General features: G+C 46.7%; 5 protein-coding genes across 5 annotated transcripts; 3 read left to right on the top strand and 2 right to left on the bottom strand.

Annotated features, from left to right (window-relative positions):
• Positions 1 to 6,084: 6,084 nt before the first annotated feature.
• J4E79_010740 (uncharacterized protein) lies at positions 6,085 to 7,623 on the top strand (the record flags this gene model as incomplete). Its single annotated transcript, XM_049359573.1, has 3 exons — positions 6,085 to 6,538; positions 6,592 to 6,721; positions 6,795 to 7,623. 3 exons carry the CDS (start codon positions 6,085 to 6,087, stop codon positions 7,621 to 7,623), a joined length of 1,413 nt encoding a protein of 470 aa, XP_049206104.1.
• Positions 7,624 to 8,915: 1,292 nt separating this feature from the next.
• Positions 8,916 to 10,739, top strand: J4E79_010739 (uncharacterized protein; the record flags this gene model as incomplete). The annotated part of the gene is made up of 1 exon (XM_049359572.1): positions 8,916 to 10,739. One exon carries the CDS (start codon positions 8,916 to 8,918, stop codon positions 10,737 to 10,739), a length of 1,824 nt encoding a protein of 607 aa, XP_049206103.1.
• Positions 10,740 to 10,848: 109 nt separating this feature from the next.
• J4E79_010738 (uncharacterized protein) lies at positions 10,849 to 12,898 on the bottom strand (the record flags this gene model as incomplete). Its single annotated transcript, XM_049359571.1, has 3 exons — positions 10,849 to 11,715; positions 11,889 to 12,700; positions 12,757 to 12,898. 3 exons carry the CDS (start codon positions 12,896 to 12,898, stop codon positions 10,849 to 10,851), a joined length of 1,821 nt encoding a protein of 606 aa, XP_049206102.1.
• A 3,608-nt stretch (positions 12,899 to 16,506) lies between these two features.
• Positions 16,507 to 17,138, top strand: J4E79_010737 (uncharacterized protein; the record flags this gene model as incomplete). The annotated part of the gene is made up of 2 exons (XM_049359570.1): positions 16,507 to 17,074; positions 17,131 to 17,138. The coding sequence occupies 2 exons, from the start codon at positions 16,507 to 16,509 to the stop codon at positions 17,136 to 17,138; spliced, it is 576 nt and encodes a 191-aa protein (XP_049206101.1).
• A 495-nt stretch (positions 17,139 to 17,633) lies between these two features.
• Positions 17,634 to 19,484, bottom strand: J4E79_010736 (uncharacterized protein; the record flags this gene model as incomplete). Its single annotated transcript, XM_049359569.1, has 2 exons — positions 17,634 to 18,479; positions 18,537 to 19,484. 2 exons carry the CDS (start codon positions 19,482 to 19,484, stop codon positions 17,634 to 17,636), a joined length of 1,794 nt encoding a protein of 597 aa, XP_049206100.1.
• Positions 19,485 to 20,932: the final 1,448 nt, after the last annotated feature.

Raw genomic sequence — 20,932 nt, 5'->3', positions numbered from 1 at the left:
TAATAGTAGCTTATTATAGCCTAGTAGAATTATTAGCCTACTTAATTTCTCTAAAAAGATTAGATTATAGGCTATAAATATCTAATTATAGAAAAGTAAGCTAAGAAAAAAGAGATATAAACTAAAGAGAAGCGTTTTATTATATATAATTTTAGAGAAAGAGAAAATATTTCTTAGAAAAAAGTTAGTAAGTGTATAAGTTCTAGTATAAAATAATTATATATAAGTTTTTAATACTAAGAAACTTCTTTATAAATTTAAAAGTAAACTTTAGTAGTACTTAATAAAAGCTACTCTTAGAATTCTATAGTAGTATAACTTATATATACTAGTAGTAAAGACTAAGAAAAGTCTAGAGCTAATTTACTATAAATCTACCTAGTTATAGATAGAGCTAGACTTATATTCTATAGCGTCTATAAAGATATTTCTTTTTAGTTATTACTAGATTTATTTATAGTACTTATGCTAGATTCTTAATATATATATAGATCTTATCTTAACTAATCTTTTTTAAATTATACCTTTTTACTAGCTTTCTTAGTACCTATTAATTACGTTAGATATAAATACTTATATAATACTAAATTTAGAAGAGTAGCTTTTTATACCTTATATATACTTTAGTTTATTTTTCTATTTAGTTTTATACTAGTTACTCTTTTATACACTAGGTAGAAAACCTTCTAATATATCTTTAAAGAACTAGTAAACTTAGTCTCTTAATATTTTTTACCTTTCTTTTTCTTAGAGTAAATAAGTAGCTACTTAAAGAATATATATAGAGTAGTAATAGATATAGTTATATAATTATAATTTTAATCTTAGTCTAAGTACGTTTAGTATCTATACTAGAGTAAGTTTATACTTTTTAGTGTAAGCTTTAAGAAGAATAAAAAATATACTAATTCTACTAATCTTCTATATAATTAAGTAAGTAAGTACTACTATTCTTATAGTTCTCTTTTATATACTTTTATTTATTAAAATTCTCTAGTTATTAAAAGTAGTATATAAGTAGATAATTCTTATTAGGTAAAAGCTATATTTTATTTTTATTACTATCTTAAATAATCTAATAGTAATTTAGCTACTAATTTTAGTAGTTTATAATACTATTTCTAGATACTAACTTACTATAAAACCTCTTTAATTATATAGGCTATAGCCTAAGTAGAAGTATTTCTAGCTTTTCTACCTTAGCTAGCGTAAGCGTTAAATAAGTCTAAGAGCTAATTTAGTTTTCTATTAGAAATACTATAGTATGTCTATAACTTAACTTACTCTTCTAAACACTATAAGTAAATACTAACCTAATCTAAGATTATTCTACTAGTAGAGTATTAAAGGCTTCTTTCTTACTATCTAGAGCAATATTAATAGAAACCTTATTCTTCTTTTTTTATTTCTCTTTTATAGCTTATATTATTATTTAAACTTTAATTCTTATTATATTATTCTATTCTCTCTTTATACCTTATCTTAGATATATAGCTTTAGTTATATACTCTACCTCTACTTACTCTACCTTTTCTATATCTTTATAAATACTATATAATATATAAAAATATTTACTAGTTAAGAGTTTTTTCTATAATAGTAATTATACTAGATCTAATATATAATAGTATAGAGCTAGACACTAATTAGATAGATATTAATAAATTTACTAATATTAATAATAAAAGTAATTTTTCTCTTATACGCTTCTTTTAGTTCTATCTACTACTTAGGTATAGAGAAAAATTAAATACTATTATAATACTAAGAAGTAGCTTAAACTATTAATTATTAAGTAGAAATCTAAATCTTAAGTAGTAATACTTATAGCTTAAAGAGCTACTAATTCTAAAGAAGTAAGAACTATTACTAGTACTCTAAAGAATATATAACTAAATCTTTTACTTACTTTTAGAGGTATAGTATTAAGTAAGCTAAGGCTTAGAGCTTTAGTACTACTATCTCTAAAGTAGTTAAAGCTTCTAAATCTTTTAAGCCTATAAAGTAGCTATTCTAATACTAAATACCTTATAAAAAAATTATAATACTAAATACCTTATAAAAAAACTCTATAAGAGAATTATAATTTAATTATATACGCTTATTAGCTTATAACTAATAGAGTAATATATTTTAAAGCTTTATAGTTAGAACGCGTATACTAATAGTTTAGTAAAAGTATACTTTTTCTATTTTTTATATTTCTATAACTTTTAGAACTCTAAATATATATTAAAAAGCTAATAGTAATTTAAATCTAACACTAAAAGCTATACTAATATATACACTAAATTACTATCTTATAAGTCTTATAAGTAATTATAAGTTAATATTAAACTAATCTTATTACTAGTTATATTACTTTACTTACTAAAGCTTATAAACTACTTTATTATTAATTAATTACTTCTATTACTACGTTACTATTACTAAAGTCTCTATAAGTTACTCTAATTATATTAAAAAGAAAGCTATTATAGTAGCTATTCTAAAGGCTATTCTAGTAGCTATTATATAAATATTATCTGTAATATAATACTTAATATTTTAAGCACTCTAAGAGGTATCTTTAAATATCTAAAAAGCTACTTTGTTTATACTATTAAAGATTCTATTCTAGCTTTTATTAAAGCTTTTATTAAAGCTTTAGTTATTACTAGTTTATAAATATATTTACTTAAGTTAAAGCCTTCTATTATTTTCTCTTCTAGTCTTACTTTTAAAGAGCTTATTAGTAAGATATATAAGCTTTTTTATAAATATTCTTTTATTAAAGATATAAATTAGGTTAAAGATTACTTTATTACTAGTATAAAGAAGTTAGACTTACTAATTACCTATACTATTAATATTTATAACTTTATATATACTCTAAAGTTTAAGATAAAGCTATCTTTAGGTATAGAGGCTACTATTTAGTAGTAGTGTAGTACTTTAGCTAGAATTTATTATATAAATATTAAGAATTAGAATACTAAGAATATAGCGTTTCTAGCTTATACTATACTCTCTAATACTATTACTTAAATAGATACTATAAAGTTATACTATAGTTACCTTTAAAGTCTATATTATAATTAGTAGTTTTTATATTATTCTTATTAGCTATAGAATTAAAATAAGGTTATTATTAATAGCTAAGAATAAATATAGTAAGTTTAGTTAGTAGTATACCTATTACTATATATTATATTAATTATTTCTAGTTATTTCTAGTTATAATATAAAGAAAGTTATATAGATAAGTGTAAAATAAGTTTATACTATAAACTAAAATAACTATATTACTATAGTAATATATACTAAATTAATATTAAAATTATTTAGTAGTTCTAAAGAGAACTAGCTTAAAGTCTTTTAATATTTTTTAAATATCTTTTAACATTATTTTACTATAAAGATAACTAAATTAGACTTAAGGCACTATTAAACTATTAATATATATTATATAATAAAATAAAAAGCCTTAGAATTATTTAAGAAGCTTTACCTTATAGTTTTATATAGAGTAAGTTCTCTATAAAGATTTTTATTTCTTTAAAAGGCTGTTATTGTAATGTTACAGAGTTGTAAACTTTAAGTGAGTGTTCGATTTTTCCCTGCACCCAGGTGCCGCCCGTTGTGCCTTTCTTCCCGTCCCGCATCCTACACCTACAGACTCGTGTGGCGCTAGCCACTAACCTAAGAACAGGTTTGATGACGTAGAATCTGACCAATTAGCGCCCCGCACCAACGTGCCACAGTGATATATCCTGCCCAGCACGACACAGCAAGATTATTCGTTTTTCTTATCTCTGGAACACCACATATTTGTTGTACGGAATTTTTTAAGTCTTAAGCTTTTACGACGTATACCCAAGACCGATACTGTGGGCTAAGTTAAGCTCCTAAGATTAATACTGCCATCTACACGATGGTGCCCTCAATTCCCGCAATACTGCAAACCCCTTGGCCTGAAAGACCGTCGACGAGGATTGTACAGCGTGATGAAGAGTCTCTTCGGCATGAAGCGGGGGAGACGGAGAATCGACGTGCGTTGGAGGAGTATCGGAGCCAGAAGAGCGCGCTGCAGGAGGAGAAACTGTATGTTCTCTCTACCGGCGCTTCCTTATTCTCTACCTGATCTCGGGTGTCTATTATGTGTCTATGAAAGGGGTTCCTCCGATCTGATGTTGTGTACAGTGCCGTATGTCCTCGCCTCACGCTTCGACTCTCGGATGCCAGCACTCTGTCTCTCAGGGATGGAACCTTGGATTTCACGGCGACGCTATGCTACACAATGACTCCTGAATTTGTACCTAGCCAGCCAATCGTTCTACACCTGCTTGGTCCTAAAGCTGGAGGCCCACTATCCGAGAACGCAGTGTACTGGGGCCAGTACCAGATCTTTGCTTCGCCTGAGAACCTCCCTGAACATCGCCTTCCCTTTGAATGGCGCAATGTGAGTTTACGGCGGCCAAGAGATGCAAACGGGCGGTTCATCGATTCGAGCGATAGCCATTACGCAGCGGCGCAGACTTATGTTGTCAGCGAGGCTGAGGGATGGATTGAGCTGTTTCCCGGACAAGAAGTCAGCCGGCGCGTGACGTTACAGCTTGATCAGGCTGTTGCTTGGCAACGAGGGGTCAGCTCTGGGCGGGATTATTGGTTGCGTTGGGCGCCAAGTGGAACGGTTGGTAATCCGAAGACGTTGTGGAGCTGGAAGTATGGCGGGTTGAAGGTACGTCACCGAGTTATTGTTAGGGTTGGCCATCCAATGTCGGGCAGTTGCTGACTGTTTCCACCGCGCAGGATTGGGAAGGGATCATCCTCAACAAGAAGGAGGATTCAAAATGCTGGATACCGATTCCTATCCAGTCAGAGGAAAGCGGGCTGAAGTTCAAAGTCGTTGATGGGGCCGAGTAAGATGCAGCTGACAATCATGAAACGACTTGGTTCGCTGGAGCACCCAAAATAAACGCTCAGCAGCGAATCCTTAGGAGAATCATATTCGGCCCCATTTTTTGTATTTGGCCCCCTGATTTTCCTAGTCGACCCCTCTAGGCAGAAGTATGCGTGGAAGTTTTCGAGCCTCGACTTCAGGACTACGCATACGGATCGGCGCGATGCGCAGACTTGGCGGAGAATGATGGCGAAGAAGCGTATGACAACGCAGATAGCTGGATGCTCATCGCCCTTGGAACGTACTGGGCGGACAAGTGCGGCCGCGATATTCCTTTGAGTGAGGAATAGGAGGATTGGATGTGCGCTGGCTCTTTCTATTATCAATGGGCGAGGGGATCGTTGGCCATAGCCATCAATCCCTCGAGAAACCCTGAATATAGGTTGTTTTTGTAGAACAAGAAGAGATGTGATTGTTCTATAGAAGAGGGAGGAAGCCCTGTATAAATACTACTAGGGCGACGCTAGTGCTAGCGTGGGTGAATCACGTGATAGAATCCTAACCAACAGTTTTCGAAATATTGTGCGGTTTTTGAGCCAATCAAGGAAAATGGCGCTAGATCTAGTTTGTTAGCAAATCGTAGTACAAACAGTATCCTACTACATTTGGCATCGCCAGAACGCTCTAAAGAATGCAGCGTGTGCAGGCGTTATCTAAGAATCTCTTAGCGTATCGTTTTTTCTTTAAATATAGTGACGCTGTCTAGATGCAAATGCGTGCTTAGCTTTTAATATTTTATTGTAGAGATATAGGTAATTAACAAGTCTGTAAGAGAGATGTAGTTAGAACGAGGTGCAGCGGCAGGGTCCGCGGGAAGGGCTAGCGCGGTTTTAGTGCGGGGCAATCGCCGATATGTGCACGAAACCATGCGCTAATCTCTCTACACGCCTCGCTTCCTTATCCCTCACGCTGTAAACGCTACGCCTGTCTTCTTTGGGCGATGACTGTGCCTCTTCCTTTGTTCTGGTTATTGTTGTGCGACAATAGGCACCCATCGCGATGACGTGCGACGTCCGTGCGCGAAATCGCATGTTCACCGTGTCCCCAGCACTGAGGTTCGTTTGCGCTGCATCTTTTTACTTGGTCGTTCCAAATCGTGACGAAGATGCTCAGCGCACATCGTCTCGTTCACTCTCGTCGCCATGGAGTCTAAACCACCTCTACCTGTTTCAGCGGACTCGTATGTCTCGACTCATAGCACTGCACTTGAGAGAGCTAGTTCACAGGCTTTGGTCGGCGATGAGAACCCGCTCAACTGGTCGGCACTGCGCAAATGGCCCTTGTCCATTATCGTGATCCTGATGTCCGCAACGATGGGCTACTACTCCGGTGTGCATGCTGCCTCGATCCAGGCAGTCGCAGATTTCTACGGATGTTCGGTACTCGCGTCCACGTCTGCGGTGTCGTTCTTTCTCCTCGGATTTGCTATTGGTCCTCTCTTCTTCGCACCGTTGTCTGAAATGCTGGGAAGAAACCCGATTCTCAGAGTCGCGTTTGGACTCTTCGTCATATCCAATATCGGAGACGCGTTAGCGCCTAACATCGAGACACTGTTGTTCTTCCGCTTCTTGGGAGGCCTTTTGGGAGCGCCGACAGGTACGAGAACGAATAGAGAGAGATGGCACCCATACTGTGCTAATATCCTGCAGTTACCAACACGGCAGGCTCCCTCACTGACATGTGGGCTCCACATGAGCGAGCTGTCCCACTCGCTCTTTTTACCGCAGCAAGTTTCTTAGGTTTTGTCATCGGCCCCATCTGTGGCGGACCTATTACGCAGTACGCTTCGTGGCAATGGTGAGCAACTCCCTCTCCTACGAAACTTCTCAACAATGTCTAACAATACCGTAAGGGGCTATTGGACTTCCATGATCCTCGGCGGCATAACCTACATCTGCGCCCTCCTCTTCCTCCCAGAAACGTACGCCCCACAACTGGTCCGCGCGAAGCAAATCAAAGCTGGTGGCAACCTCTCCAATGTTGACTGGAAGAAACGCGCGCGCGATAACCTGGTTCGTCCATGGGTTATGCTCTTCACCGAGCCCATCGTGTGGGCCTTGTCAACGTACATGGCATTCCTATACGGAATCATGTGTCTCGTACTCGTCGCCTATCCCATCGTCTATAAGGAATACAGAGGCTGGTCAACTGCCAAGATGAGCGTTGGATACACAGGCCTGGCAATGGGAATGGCTCTTCCAACAATCCTATCACCTCTGCTAAATCGCGCCCATACACATTTTGTGCGCAAACTAGGTCCGCAGCCTGAAGCACGCTTCCCACTGCAGATAGCTTTCACATGGCTAACACCTATTGGGCTCTTCTGGTTCGCATGGACGGCAACAGCGTCTGTACCGGCTGTCGTGCCCATTCTGGCTGGGGTTCCGCTGGGTATCGGTCTTCTGACGGCTTTTCTGGATATTGCTGCGTATCTTACCGATTGCTATGGTATATACGGGGCAAGTGCCCTTGCTGCAAATGGACTTCTGTGCCGACTCTTTGGTGCAGCATTTCCGCTCTTCTCGAAACGGTTGTATGAGAGCTTGGGTGTACCGTGGGGAACTAGTCTGTTGGCTTTCGTCGCCACGGCTATGGCGCCTATCCCGTGGATCTTCTATCGCTATGGGCCGACGATCAGAAAGAAGAGCGCATACCATCAAGCCGCCATGGGTCGTACATAGAATGCGATATGCGTTTCTTTGTGTGTTACATAGATTGAACGATGCGAATAGTCTGAGAATTGACGGACGCGACGAACAGTGATCGGTGTTGGTACATATATCTGATGTGATCCGTGCTCAAACGCGTTAATAGCTTCCAACGCGCTGCGCCCAGGCAGCTCCCCTTGCCACGACAATTGCTTCCTCAACCCAATACGCGCCCTACGCCCATCACCAAAGACATCACTTTGCTTGTCTTGGGGAAGAGATACTTCCACCGTGAAGTATCAACGTGCGCAATGTGTGGGCCTCGCTCGAGCCAGCACCGCACGACTTCAACGCGCACCCAACCTGGCTGGACGAGCTGATGCGCCTAGGTCGAGCCTGTGACGTCCAACCTCGTACCAGCCATCCCCTACAAGCTCTCTAGCTACGCTCGTCAACAAACGCATTAGCACGCAACGGCACCAACAACAAAGACGACTTCTTCGTTTCGAGCGTTTCCCTGCCATTGCCAGTGGTATCGCACCTCTTTCGAGCCTGTATCCCCGAGACCGCCGATAATACCTAGGTGGATAGACTGTCGTCCACAGAACCTATATCGCTTGCGCATCAATTTTGGTGGAGCAATATGCACGAGGGCATTCGTCATACTCGAAGGCAGGGCAGAGACACGGTACATCAGGCGTGATCAGACTGTGGGCAATGGTGACAGCCCTGGGGCCATGTCTGCACACACAACAATTGAATATGGCGGTACTTTACGTATTCCAACCAACTGATGTGCGGATGCTATGGTGCTGTCTAGGATCTAGTCTGGCTTTTGCATCTTCTACCACGGCTGTACGTTGTGGTTAGTTTTGCACCTGCCGCTGTCACCCACACGTGGAAGCAGCGGCCCACGTGCTGCCGTGGACCCTGATTTTCACGCCGTTACCGTTAACCCCGCAAACTCCTCCTCTCACGACATCTAAGACACGTAGTTCAAGTTCTAGATGCATGCTATCAGTACGCATTCTTTTTTTACTGCCAATAGTGGCCTGATTCGACGGGTAAATTAATGTAGTTTGCACGTACTACTACTGAAGCAGCGGGTCTGGGGGCCTAGGCTCCTCTTGAACGAATGGCACAAGCGCCAGGCGCGCATGAGGCTCCTGATGTTCATTTACACCTACCTAACTCTGCTAGTATACTGTAGTGCTTATCTGCTGTTCGGTCAGGGCGCAATGCTTAACCATATTATGGAGTGGTCGTATAGCCATGCGCGGCTTCACGCTTCCCATCTCTCAACATCCACCGTCTTTGCTCTAACAATGCCAGGCAGAGATCACACCGCCGAGGCCGAGACCTTCGACTTCATTCTGGTAGGAGCAGGATCAGCAGCATGCTTGATCGCGTCACGTCTCTCGCAGCGGCTACCCGATCGCCGAATCCTCGTTCTGGAAGCCGGGGAACATGTTCGCGACGACGCCATAGTCCAAACGCCCGGTCTATCGGCAAAACTGATGTCATCTGAGTACGACTGGCAATACATTTCCGTGCCGGAGCCAGGTCTGAACAACAGGAGAGTGAAGCATCCGAGAGGGAAGTTGGTGGGGGGAACCAGTGCGATCAATAGTCATAGTGTGGTGTTCCCTAATCACGAATGGCAAGACCGTATCGCGAATGAGCTCTTATCAGATCCGGGGAAAGAAGAGTGGAGTGCAAAGAGCATGGGAGATTGCTACAGCCGATGGCAGGCAGAACACCCCGAACCCAAACTTGACGATGGTATAAAGACATCATACCCGCGTACCATGGACTATCTCCAATCTCGCTGGACGGAAGCCTTTGAGGAGCTAGGTCATCCGACGGGCACTACAGGATTTGCCGAGAGCAATGCTGGCGCAGTCACTGTCACCAATGCGATCGACTCATCAAAAGGCGAGCGAAGCCACGCAGGCCAAGCATTCCTAGAGCCCGCCTTGAAACGGGGCAATGTGACAATAAGAACCGGCATAAAGGTCGACAAGATTGCTTTTGACGAGGCGTTGACCGCCGAAGGGAAGCTTAATGCCACGGGCGTTCACTTCACACACGAAGGCGAGGAGTATCTGATCGATGGTCGAGAGATTATCCTCTGCGCAGGCGTATTCGAGTCTCCCGCGCTATTGGAACGATCAGGTATTGGATCCAAAGACGTCCTCGCGGCCGCGAATGTCCCACTCTTATACGAGCTGCCAGGCGTCGGCGAGAACTTGCAGGATCATCTGAACTGCGGTCTGTCCATCGAAGCTGGAGACGACACTCCAACTCGTGACGACGGACTACGAGACCCTATGGTGCAAAGGGCGGCATTAGAAGAGTACGGGAAAAGTCGCACGGGTCGACTGGCTGAAGGAGGAGCGTACAGTTTCGCTTTCACGCCACTGCAGTTACTAGAAACTCACTCAGAGACGGAGGAACTGGTTGCAATGGTCAAGCATTCGGTGGAAGCAGAGAGCAACCCCAGCCTCAAAGCCCAGTACTCCGTCATCCAAAAGGCCGTCGAGAGCCCTAGCGAAGCAACAGCCACGACCTTCATGCTGCGTTCACAGCGTCACAGAGACCTCGAATCGATGCCTCCAAACACGCCATCTGTGGTCGATGGCAACTACATCACCATTGTTGCCATGTTGGCGCATCCATTCTCGCGCGGAAACTGTCATATCTCCTCCGATCCTTCGCTCAAGCCAGAGATCAAGTTTAACTACCTATCGCATCCTCTTGACGTGGAGATCTTCGCTCGCCACCTCCGTCTCATTGAGAGGCTCTTCCAAAAGCCTGTCTTTACTGCTATGGCAAAACCAAATGGAAGACGATTGCCTCGAAGCTTTCCCCACCCAGTGACGTCGCTTGAAGATGCGAAAGGGATCCTTCCTATCAATTCGGCAACGAACTACCATCCTTCTAGCACTTGCTCGATGATGAGAGAGGACCTAGGGGGCGTTGTTGACGAACGACTGAGAGTATACGGAACGAAGAATGTGAGGGTTTGCGACGCTAGTGTTTTGCCGATTATACCACGAGGGAACATCTTGACCGCTGTCTATGCTTTCGCGGAGAAGGCGGTTGAGATTATCTGTGCGGAAGCGAAATCGGGCTTTATCAAACCCTAAAGACGATCGATCCTGAGTCGAACATCGGGTCTCTTGACGAGTGTAGTTTGAAAGCTCATTGTAAGACATGAGTAAATGCATTTTCGGTCACGTATCAGCTATTCTTATCCTAGGCCCTCTTCTTGATGATATCCGCCGCCTTCTCCGCAATCGCGTACATAGTGGCCTGTAGATGCGTCGCAGGAATCATCGGAATGATACTTGCGTCCACAACACTCAATCCCTTGACTCCATACACCAGCAATTCATCACTTACACAACCACCAAGCTCTTCAGGCATCATACTGCACCCACCACTGGGATGCGCGAATGTGGGTTGTAGTGAGCCCGAGGCAACACCGCCCTGGATGATCTCCTCATCGGTTTGGTACTGAGGGCCAGGAGCTGTCTCCACAGGGTTATATTGCGCAAGTTCCTTGGACGCCCAGTGTGCGCGGTTGTATCGTGTAAGGGCTACCATAACATCCGCATCAACAGGGTTCTGGAACGTGTTCCATTGGACAATCGGATAGGCGGCAGGATGTGTATTGTTGAGTGTGATAGTGCCTCGTGAGAAGGGCTTGTTGTTCGCGATACCAGAGAAACCCCATGGCTGGATGACAAGTTCGCCTACAGCGGCGTCAGTGCCGGAGAACTGCTTCGCAAGGATGTCGCGCTGCTTCTTGAAACCGGCGAGAAGCTTCTTGTCCTTTGCGTAGCGTCCCGGGAGGAAGTTGGAAGCTACTTGAGATCGTATCTTGGCAACAGTCTTCTTGAACGAGGAATCGAAGTGTTGTAGTGCAATGAAGACGAGACCGTTGGCTTTGCCAACAGAGTATGGGCCGGTGCGCGACTTCAAGTACTGATCGTAAGCTGTTTGGTTGAAGGATGAATCTGTGCCGAGGGCGTTCATGTTCTCTGGATTCAGGTTTTGAAGGTCAAAGTTCATGTAGTTGGCGATGTGGTCTTGGAAATTTGAACCCACGGCTGGGAGATCCTAGGAAATGTCAGCACAGGTCTCAGGATCATCACCACCATCCTTACACCTCATACAAGGAGAATTCTGAACAGGTCTGCAGCCTACATCAACATGGAAACCTGCAAAGTAGGTGTCCTAACGTCGATGTAGGCTCCAGCCCTGTTCAAATTTTTCGAGGTTGACGTGCTTACCTTCTTAACGGTGACACCGGCAGCTTTCAGAACGTCCTTTGGGCCAATGCCAGAGTACATGAGCAAGTGTGGTGTAAACACGCCACCAGCAGCAAGAATGACTTCTTTTGCGGCAGTGGCTTCGACTTGCTTGTTGGTGTCTTTTGGAGTATACTTGACGCCCGTGGCGGTTAAGGCGCCTACTCTGTTCTTTGAGAACATAATCTCATCGACATGAGCGTTTGTTAAAAGTTTCAGGTTCTTCCTCGACACAATGGGATCGTAGTACGCAGTGCGCGATGTACTACGCATATCAGTCGCCTTGTTGATTGAGTTCGGTGACCAGTAGTGACCGACAGGCTCTGCAAAGCCCTCCTGTGGGTGCGGAATGTCGACATCATCCCAGGAGTGATAGATAGTCTTCATATCGGGGAATTGGTAGTCCGGTATCGACACCTTCAGCGGGCCATTTCCGTAAGCCTTGGCATCATAGGTGATACCAAAAGCCTTGGTTGTCTTCTTCGAAGGCGCATCGAAGTCGTTGCTCTTCATGAAGTATGGTTTCAGCCCCTTCCAATCCCATCCTTTGTTTCCGAGCTGGCCCCACGCGTCATAGTCTGCATCAGCACCTCTGTCAAACTGCATTCCGTTCACATAGGACCCGCCGCCGACGACGTTGCCGACTGTTACTAGGAAAGTTTGGTTGCCAAGATTGGGAACGGGTGCGCTGTAGATGTCGTACATAGCAGCAAGGTTGAGGCCGCCCGAGTTGCCGGGAATGCTGGATAGGGTGCCATTGTCGAGAGCGCCGTTTTCGATAACCAGGACCGCCTCTGTAAACAATTGTCAGCTCATTGCTCGAAGCACCTCTTCACCTTTCGGTACTCACTCTTGGGATCTTCGCTTAGTCTGTTCGCAACGACCAAGCCCGTGGTGCCTCCTCCAACAATGACATAGTCGTATGTGGTTTGGGCTGATGCCACTGCTAACACCGCAGCGCCAAAGAACGAAGGAGCGATGAATGAAAGCATGTCTGACTACGTATGAGGTAAACGAGAATTACCACAAAGATAAATTTGCTTGCTGACCCGTACGGATCACGGCTGGCTGCGAAGCTGAAGGATTGACGGCGTGCGGAAGAAACCATGAAGCCTTCCTGGGAACGATTTATAGGCCCTCATCGCAACGCTGCCAAGAGATCGTCATGCGTGGTACGGTCTGTACATGTAGACCCCTGGCTTCCATCGATATTCGGACGCATGTGCATCTGCCGGTCTTACTGTGGGTTCTCATGGATGGCTAAGGACCTGCGCCTTCGAGCGATGGATCGTGGCAAAAGGCCGGGTCAACACATGGCGGCCCCAGGGGTGTCAAACATCGGAGGGAATACGCCGGAAAAAAAACTTGACATGTAATCGAAAAGGCGGCGCATTGCTAGTCATGAAGATCAATGCCATGAGAACGGGACGTAGTGCCAACCCCGTGGAAATAACCTTGGAAAGGGTACGCGGGGTGCCTGTCAGGCCCGTTCCCACGCGCGACCGGCAACGGAAGCTACGAAACGGTCCGCCTCGTGGAGTCGCGATGTTGCGACTATGTGCTCAATCAATAGTAAGAGCTATATGTATCGTATTCTCTTCCACAAGAGCCTTCCTTCGCAGCTGCATCGCCAGAATGCTGCGTGTTCTCCACGTGCCAGTCAGGGACACGGGGAGTTCTCTGCACGCTCAATCGGGTATAGCGCATCTGACATCCCACCCCTGCGGAGCCAAATGCCGTCCCAGAACTCCAACCGAGCCGCCTCGCCAGGAGCGGGACGCAGACCCGCGTCGATACCCTATGGCACTGCCTGCCTGACATACTCACGTCCATAAGTTCCTGTACCATTGAGAGAAATGCATGTCGCTTTCAGGTGTTCATGTCACACTCAGAACGCAATTAGTTCATACAAAGTGTGCGCAACCCAAAAGCGATATCTTGCTAAACCTCATAGTGTTTACGCCAATGTTCTGGAGCCCAAAATCTTGCGGCCCTCAAGATTCAGATAAGATACACTACCCGGTCATTTGCCTCAGCGGTTAGCCACTTGGACAGCTCGACCCGTGCCACGCCGATCCGCTCAGACAAACCCCGCACATCTGTCTTAATGATTAAGCAGTTCACATAGAGTGGGTCTGGAGTAATCATGAGCTCGAATTCTTGCGTAAGACCCACCAGCTCAATCTTGCCTGCCTCGTCGTCATTGTGAACTAAGTGTGGCCGAATGTCGGAATGTTCCAAGTCATCGCGACATAATAATGCTCCTTCCAGTTCTGAAAACTCCGCGACAGAAGCCTCCATTATGAGGAGCTTATCCAGATCATTCGCCGACAGCTGCAGTGTCTCAAAGTCCGCTGCCTCCCTCTTTAGATCATTGTTTGGTGACAGAATGCTGATCTTGCACAAGTCCTTAATTTCCACATGCTTTCTGCTGGAAAAGAACTCTTGGGAACTTTTATCTTGAGCGTGCGGTCGCCGCCAGCCTAGCCAGGACCAGCTAGGATAGCCGGGTCGTCGTTCCAGTCCTTTAGTCTCAAAGTCAAGACCGTCCAGTATACGGTCTGTAGGTGTGGCCCAGAAGAATTGGGTGCCTTTCTGTTCGAGCCACGCTATAACGCCCGTACACGCTTTGAGAGTATCGGAATCGTACGTAAGCTCAAGTCTGCAGAAGCATTCCACAAAGCACAGGAAGTCAAACTCATCCCTGCTCGCTGGCAAAGACATCCGAGTCAAAGTTATTGCTTGTTTGAGAATCCGCCCACTATAGTCGCAGTCGATGCTCTCGTCAATCCACCCATCTTTACATTGAAAGACCACTCGATTTTCCAAGAAGAACAGACATCGCCTTGAGAATATTTGTTCCTGGAACGTCCAGCCACGCTGAGTCCAGCGTGCGTTCTTCAGCTCAGCTCCCAGTGGTGGCAAAGCTTCCATGAGAGCTATGTTTCCGATGGACACGCGGTGTTGCGACATAGGGCGTGCTATCGACACCCCGCTAAGGCCTGTCCACGATGAATCGGCACAAGCTGCTACAATTGTCATGACAGCTGTATCATAAATCTCCGTCATCTTGTCCAGATGTCGTGGAAGATCTGGCGCGTCCTGAATCAGACAAAGAGCGTCGACCCAGAGATATCGAATGCCGCATCCGATACAAACTTCCATGGCGTCTCTGATCGTTGCTGGTACCTCATCCCACCGTCGCCTCAATGCATTGCGCTTTGACATGGCTTCCACTTCCGTTTGGTGCAACTTCAGTTGTGTAAGGTGAGATGGGCCCCAGACATAGCTTAGGGCAGCGTATTTCGTTGGCAACTGCTTTGATTTCAGGCACATTGCTTTCACATCGATCAGTCGTAGCGTGTCCAAAGTTCTTGTTGTGAAGCGACTCTTCGCGCAATCGAAATGGGAGTCATGCGGGTCCTCCAAACATTTTCTCACCCACAATGATAACCCTTTGATGTTACAGTATGGCGTCAAACGCTCTGGCAACACAGTGATCCATTCGCGACCAGCAGCCGCTTCGATGTAATCAGGCCATGTGTTGGAGTATGATGCTTGGGAGGCTTGTCGATCGATAACCCTTAGAAACACAGCCCCGTGACTATCGCTCAATGCAACCTTGTTGAATTGTACAACCAGATCTTTTTCTGAGGCTGATATGTCGTCTTCCTTTATCTGGCCTCGAATAACGAGTAGAGACACGAAGAAACTACACATCGGGCAAGTCTTCGCAAGTCTGACGGTTTGCAGGGAGCGGACATCCCAGACCGGACGTCTTGAATGGTCTCTGATGACTCCACACGCGTAAGCAGGATATTGTTTGCCAAGAAACACGGTTGAGAAGTCCCATCGTGCGCAATCTGCGCATAAGTCTGCTGATTTCGATATCGTGCCCTTGTCCTCGGAGGTTAGTTGCAGAAGCTTGTCCAGCCATACCTTGATGGTGCGCATCTTCAATAGTCTTCGATAAAGAGCTACAATCCGAGATGCCTAGGTAGCAGATGAACAATGAGATGTTGGAACAATTACAGAGATGCCTGGGAGTGAACAAGAAGGCTGCGCCTACTCTTGAGTAAGACGAGGCTGTGTAGCCAGCCGAGTCTAACTGCCTCGGGCAAGAACGTTCCAGGCCTGCGAACCCAGCCTCATGGATTTCAGCCAGCATCGACAACTCTTCATACACAGGCAAAACATGCGCATTCCAACTCCACAAAGCCGGGCGAACGGGAACCATACGTTTATCCAGTTTCTCTCCCGTTTTTCGCGGGATCGCATTTCCTCCGCGAAACAACACCGATGACGTTCCCGTTGATTTCCCCGGGCCCGATTGGTGGAAATGCATCAACACGAACGTTACAAGCTACCCCAGACCATCTACTCTACCCCAGCGACCATCGGCCCCGAAAAGGAAATGATGGGGTAAAATTCCGATCAATTGTCATCTAGAAGGTAGACGATGTAGGGATGAAGGAGATCAGTTCATGGGTATATAAGTAATGAGCATCCTTCATCGAAACCGGCAGGCAAACCATCAGCAGCTCGAAATTTGCGATTCCATTCAATCTATCTCACAGCGGCAGAGCCAAATAGCATCAAGATGCATCTCCCAATAACCCTCACCTACCTCACCCTCCTCGCCACCGCATCCGCCCTTCCCTCTTCCAAGCCCAAACCCAAACCCAGCGCCCAAAAACCACCCTACTTCCTCCTCGCCGGCGACTCAACAACAGCCGTACAATCCGCAGGCGGCGGCGGCTGGGGCACCGGCTTCCTAACCACAACGCTCCAAAACGGTGCTTCAGGCACAAACTACGGCCACAACGGCGCAACAACCGTGTCTTTCCGGCAAGGCGGCGACTGGGCAACCGTACTATCCTCCGCTCAAAACGTCTCAAGCAAATACACGCCCTACGTTACCATCCAATTCGGACACAACGACCAGAAACCCGACAAGAACATCAGCGCTGCAGATCTCACAAACAACCTGATCGCGTATGTAAAAGAAGCGCGGGATGTAGGCGCAACACCCATCCTCGTTACATCGCTAAGCCGGCGCAACTACGATGCCGACGGGAAGATCAAACTAAATCTCGCGGATGTGGTAGCCGCGACGAAAGAAGCGGCGAGTAAGAGCGGAGCCGATATCATCGACTTGAATGCGGCGAGTACGGCGTATTTGAATGCGATTGGAGCGGAGAAGGCGCATACGTATAATCTCAAGGCGGATGATAACACGCATCTGAATGCGGAGGGGAGTGTTGTGTTTGGGAATTTGGTGGCGATGTTGCTGGATGATGCGGTGAAGGGGGTGAGGAAGTATGTTAGGCCTGTGCCGAGTGTGCGGATGGCGTTGCAGAAGGGGGTTTATATTTTCCCTGCTGTTTGAGAAGGTTGGAGGAGGCTGTCTCTGCTATCTTTTGTACAGCGTTGGAATGGAATTCAAAGCCCTTGTTTTTCGAATGGGTAGTGTTGCTGCTGTCTTGTGTGATTCCAGCTGAGCATGAGCTGAAAGATGACCGATTGGACTGGGAGTACGAAAGGAGTGGGAACTGAGAAATAGCATAGAGATGGTCTCCATCACTGCACCCACCTGTTTACATGTTCCCTGACGTGTAAGTAATGGTTGAACGTTGGCTGTGTTGTGTCGTGTCGTGTCAAGTTCTTTTTGTACAGGTATAATGATACATACCACACTCACCTTCCATCCACACTCACTCCAACACCCTACTTCCCACCACCCGTCAAACTCTCCTTAACGTCCTTAACAACCGCCCCAACATCCACCGTCTTCCCATCCACGCCCGCCCTCTCCTGAACTCCCCTTTCAACAACGCCACCCTCTCTATCCACAAACCGCGGCCTATCCTTCCACCCATTCGCATGCATATACCCCGCCGTCACAAACCCGACAAACATGCCACCATAATGACTAGCATGATCCGCAGTCGACGTACCCTTCTTAAATGATTGGAAAATCTCAAGCACGATGAAAGCACCCAACAGCATCTTAGGCCAAAACGCCACCTCCTGCTCTTTCAAAAAGGGGATTTTAATCTTCTCTTGATCGGTGAGGAGGCAGTAGAGGACGGAGATGCCCCAGATAGCTGCTGAAGCACCGACGGAATGAGCAGTAATATTTCCGCGGCCGAGATTAGCCCAGTAGAGGGAGAACAGCGTTCCGACAGCACCAGCGGAGATGTATGTGCCCATGAAGGTGCCACGGCCAACGAGGTCGCAGCATGCGGGGCCGACGAGACAGAGCATCATCATGTTGGCGAGGAGATGCTCGTATTGTACGTGGCTGAAGACGTTGAGGACGCTTTGGACGGCGCGCGGGTAGCCGGGGACGTGCATGAAGTAGCGGGTTAAAATGGGCCAGAGGGGCATCACGCGCCATGCTACTGCTATACCGACGTTTATGGCCAGCAGCGCGCCGATGGTGGCGGTTGTGGGGCTGAGGTCGGGGAGGAGGCGGTAGGAGGGTGAGGGAGGCAGGTAGTAGTGTGCGAAACCGTAGCAGATTAGGACTGTGAGGAAGACGAAGGCGGACATGGGGTAGAGACGTTGCGCCTGTGATGGTGTTAGTGATCGTGTCGATTTGAGAAGGAGGGGGGAGATGGTGCTTACAAGCGTGGTTTGTGCGAGTAGCTCTTCTTCTGTCTTCGCATCTGTTATCTGAGCAGCCTTGCTGTACTTCTCCATTTCCTCTTTCCGTCGGCTGACTTGCTCGCGACCGAAGACGTCGACGTAGGCTGTTTGACCGGGCTTCATGAGCTGCGTGCCGGTTGGCGTACGCACGTACTCTCCAGTCGCCAGTTTCTCCTCCATTTCTCTCTCTTGTTGCTCCTTCTCTTCTGCTTTCCGTGTAATCTCCTCTAATCGTTGTCTCCTCTTCTCTTCGATGTTGAGCTCAAACTGACTCTTGCCTGCATGCAGTATGCCAATCTTCCGATTGTCCTCTTCCTGTTGTATCCTCTCTGCCTCTTCCTTCTCCATTTGTTCTCGGAAAGCGCGAGCGGGGTCTTTGTATTTGGACTCGGTTTCTGGGTCGGCCAGCCACAGCTCGTAGGCTATACGGTTTGCCTCCTTCTCTGCCCATTCCTCCGCCGCACGCGCCTCATCTATTGGGTATTTTTCTCGTAACCACTCCAGGCCCTTCAATGCCGTATCCCTGCTTACGTGTGTATATTGCTTCCCCAGATTGTCTACGCCGTAGTCGGCAAGCGAGCCTGCTGTCCTTCGGTGGTGTAATATCCGCAGAACATTATTACCATCGTGGCCTGATAGCTTTCGCCCAAATATCCGATGTATCGTTGGTTCACTGACCGGCCCTTCGGGTAGAGGACCTATCCTGACTGTGCGCTTGCGTGATTGGGGGATGCTCGGGTTCTGCGGGGTGTCTATAACTCTTGCTCGATAGCGGGGTGTGGAGACGAAGGCACGACATTGCGGTCGCGAGGATCGATGTCGCTGTATGAGGGCTAATAAAGGCGACCTCAGGGTTGGCTCTGATAACGGTTGTGCAGTGCAGAGTCGCCGCGCGAGCGATGCGCATGTTGGTCGGAGGAGGGACATTGTTGGATGCGCCGGTCCACCACAATTGTCGCGCTCAGGATTGGCGCTGAAGAGCGGCTATCGTCGGATTGTCTTGTTGGCAGCTGTAGTTCCTGAGGTCGAGCAATGCATGGTACGCACGTCGTGGGCTATGGTATGCCAGATGCATGATGCGCATCGCCAAAATGTTCCGTCGGCATCTCGGAGATGCACAGACGCTCCCCGTTCATCACTTGCACATGGCACTCACGAGCCAACAGGTGGGGTATAAGTACGAACAAGATTATCAAGTGTACAAGTTTGTGACATTATATCGAATCCGTCTTTGATCAACTCTCCCCCATCGCTTTCATCTTCGCCAACACTCCCGTGTTCATTCCCACGATCAGCTTGACCAACTCCCAATCCCCATTCTCCCCCACATTATCCATCACGACAACACCGGTACTCCCATCGCCGCTCTTCGCTCTCCTCACCACACTTTCTGCGCTCTCATCTGTTACCTCCGGGTGGCGAGGTGTCGTATTTGGAGCCTCCAAGTGATGCCCCTCACAAAGCCACTCCTCCATGCCTCTGTTAACAATCTTGGCGATAGCCCCAGGCCAGCAGGATTTCTTCCAGAAGTTGCTCCCAGAGAGGAAGTTCAGGTACAGTGGTCCTGGCGGTACTGGGTTCGTGACATCGGTTGTAATTCCAGGGATGGGATGAACCGCAGCAGCGGAACGCACGAGATGGTCATTGCAATGCTGTATCTTCGTTGGTATGATGTCCGGTACAAGGACCTCGCAGAAGTCTTGGAGGCAGAACGTTGGTGCGGAAGAGTGCGACGGGAAGACGGCGTGGGTTGCGTTGTGCGGCCAGGCTGTTGCGTCTAGTCCGCCATTCTTGCAATCTGAACTTGAAGATGAAGCCACAGTCCGGGCTACATTGTACCTCCGTACCAGAACCAGCTTACTCCTTACTGCTCCCAAGTACGGTATCGCGTTCTCTGTGTACCAATGTCGCGCATTCGGGGTGATGTAGTGCTCCTCTAGGATGCGGGCAAGATGTTCGTCCGTCGCGCTTCCCACACCTTCTCGCTTCAAACTTACCAATACCGTCTCGCTGGGGTTGGCTAAGAGAAAGTCGTAGCATATCTTTAGGATAGGCTCAAGGTACTTCGGTCCTGTCAGACTCACGGGGAATGCGCCGTGGACTAGGTAAAGGTCTTTCTTTGATGCATCCGTCGCGTGTGTTGGCTGTACACGTATGTCCAAGAACCTGATCCCATTTTCTAGCTGTATCTTCACATCGTGGAGCTGGCATCGAACAGATGGGAGGGCGCGATAGTGCGTATGTGCATTGTGCGATCCCGGGATGCTTATAGCTGATAGAGGTAGATCATCTGGTAATGAGCTCATCCATGAAGAGTAGTTCAGAATGTGGTTCGCATGGATCGAGAGATGGGGAACTGGTGTCGATGGGTGAAA

This window comes from Alternaria viburni (genome assembly GCF_023758015.1).
Source record: "Alternaria viburni strain BMP 2772 chromosome Unknown scaffold_32, whole genome shotgun sequence".
NCBI lineage: Eukaryota > Fungi > Ascomycota > Dothideomycetes > Pleosporales > Pleosporaceae > Alternaria > Alternaria viburni.
This window is presented reverse-complemented; position numbering and strand designations above follow the sequence as displayed.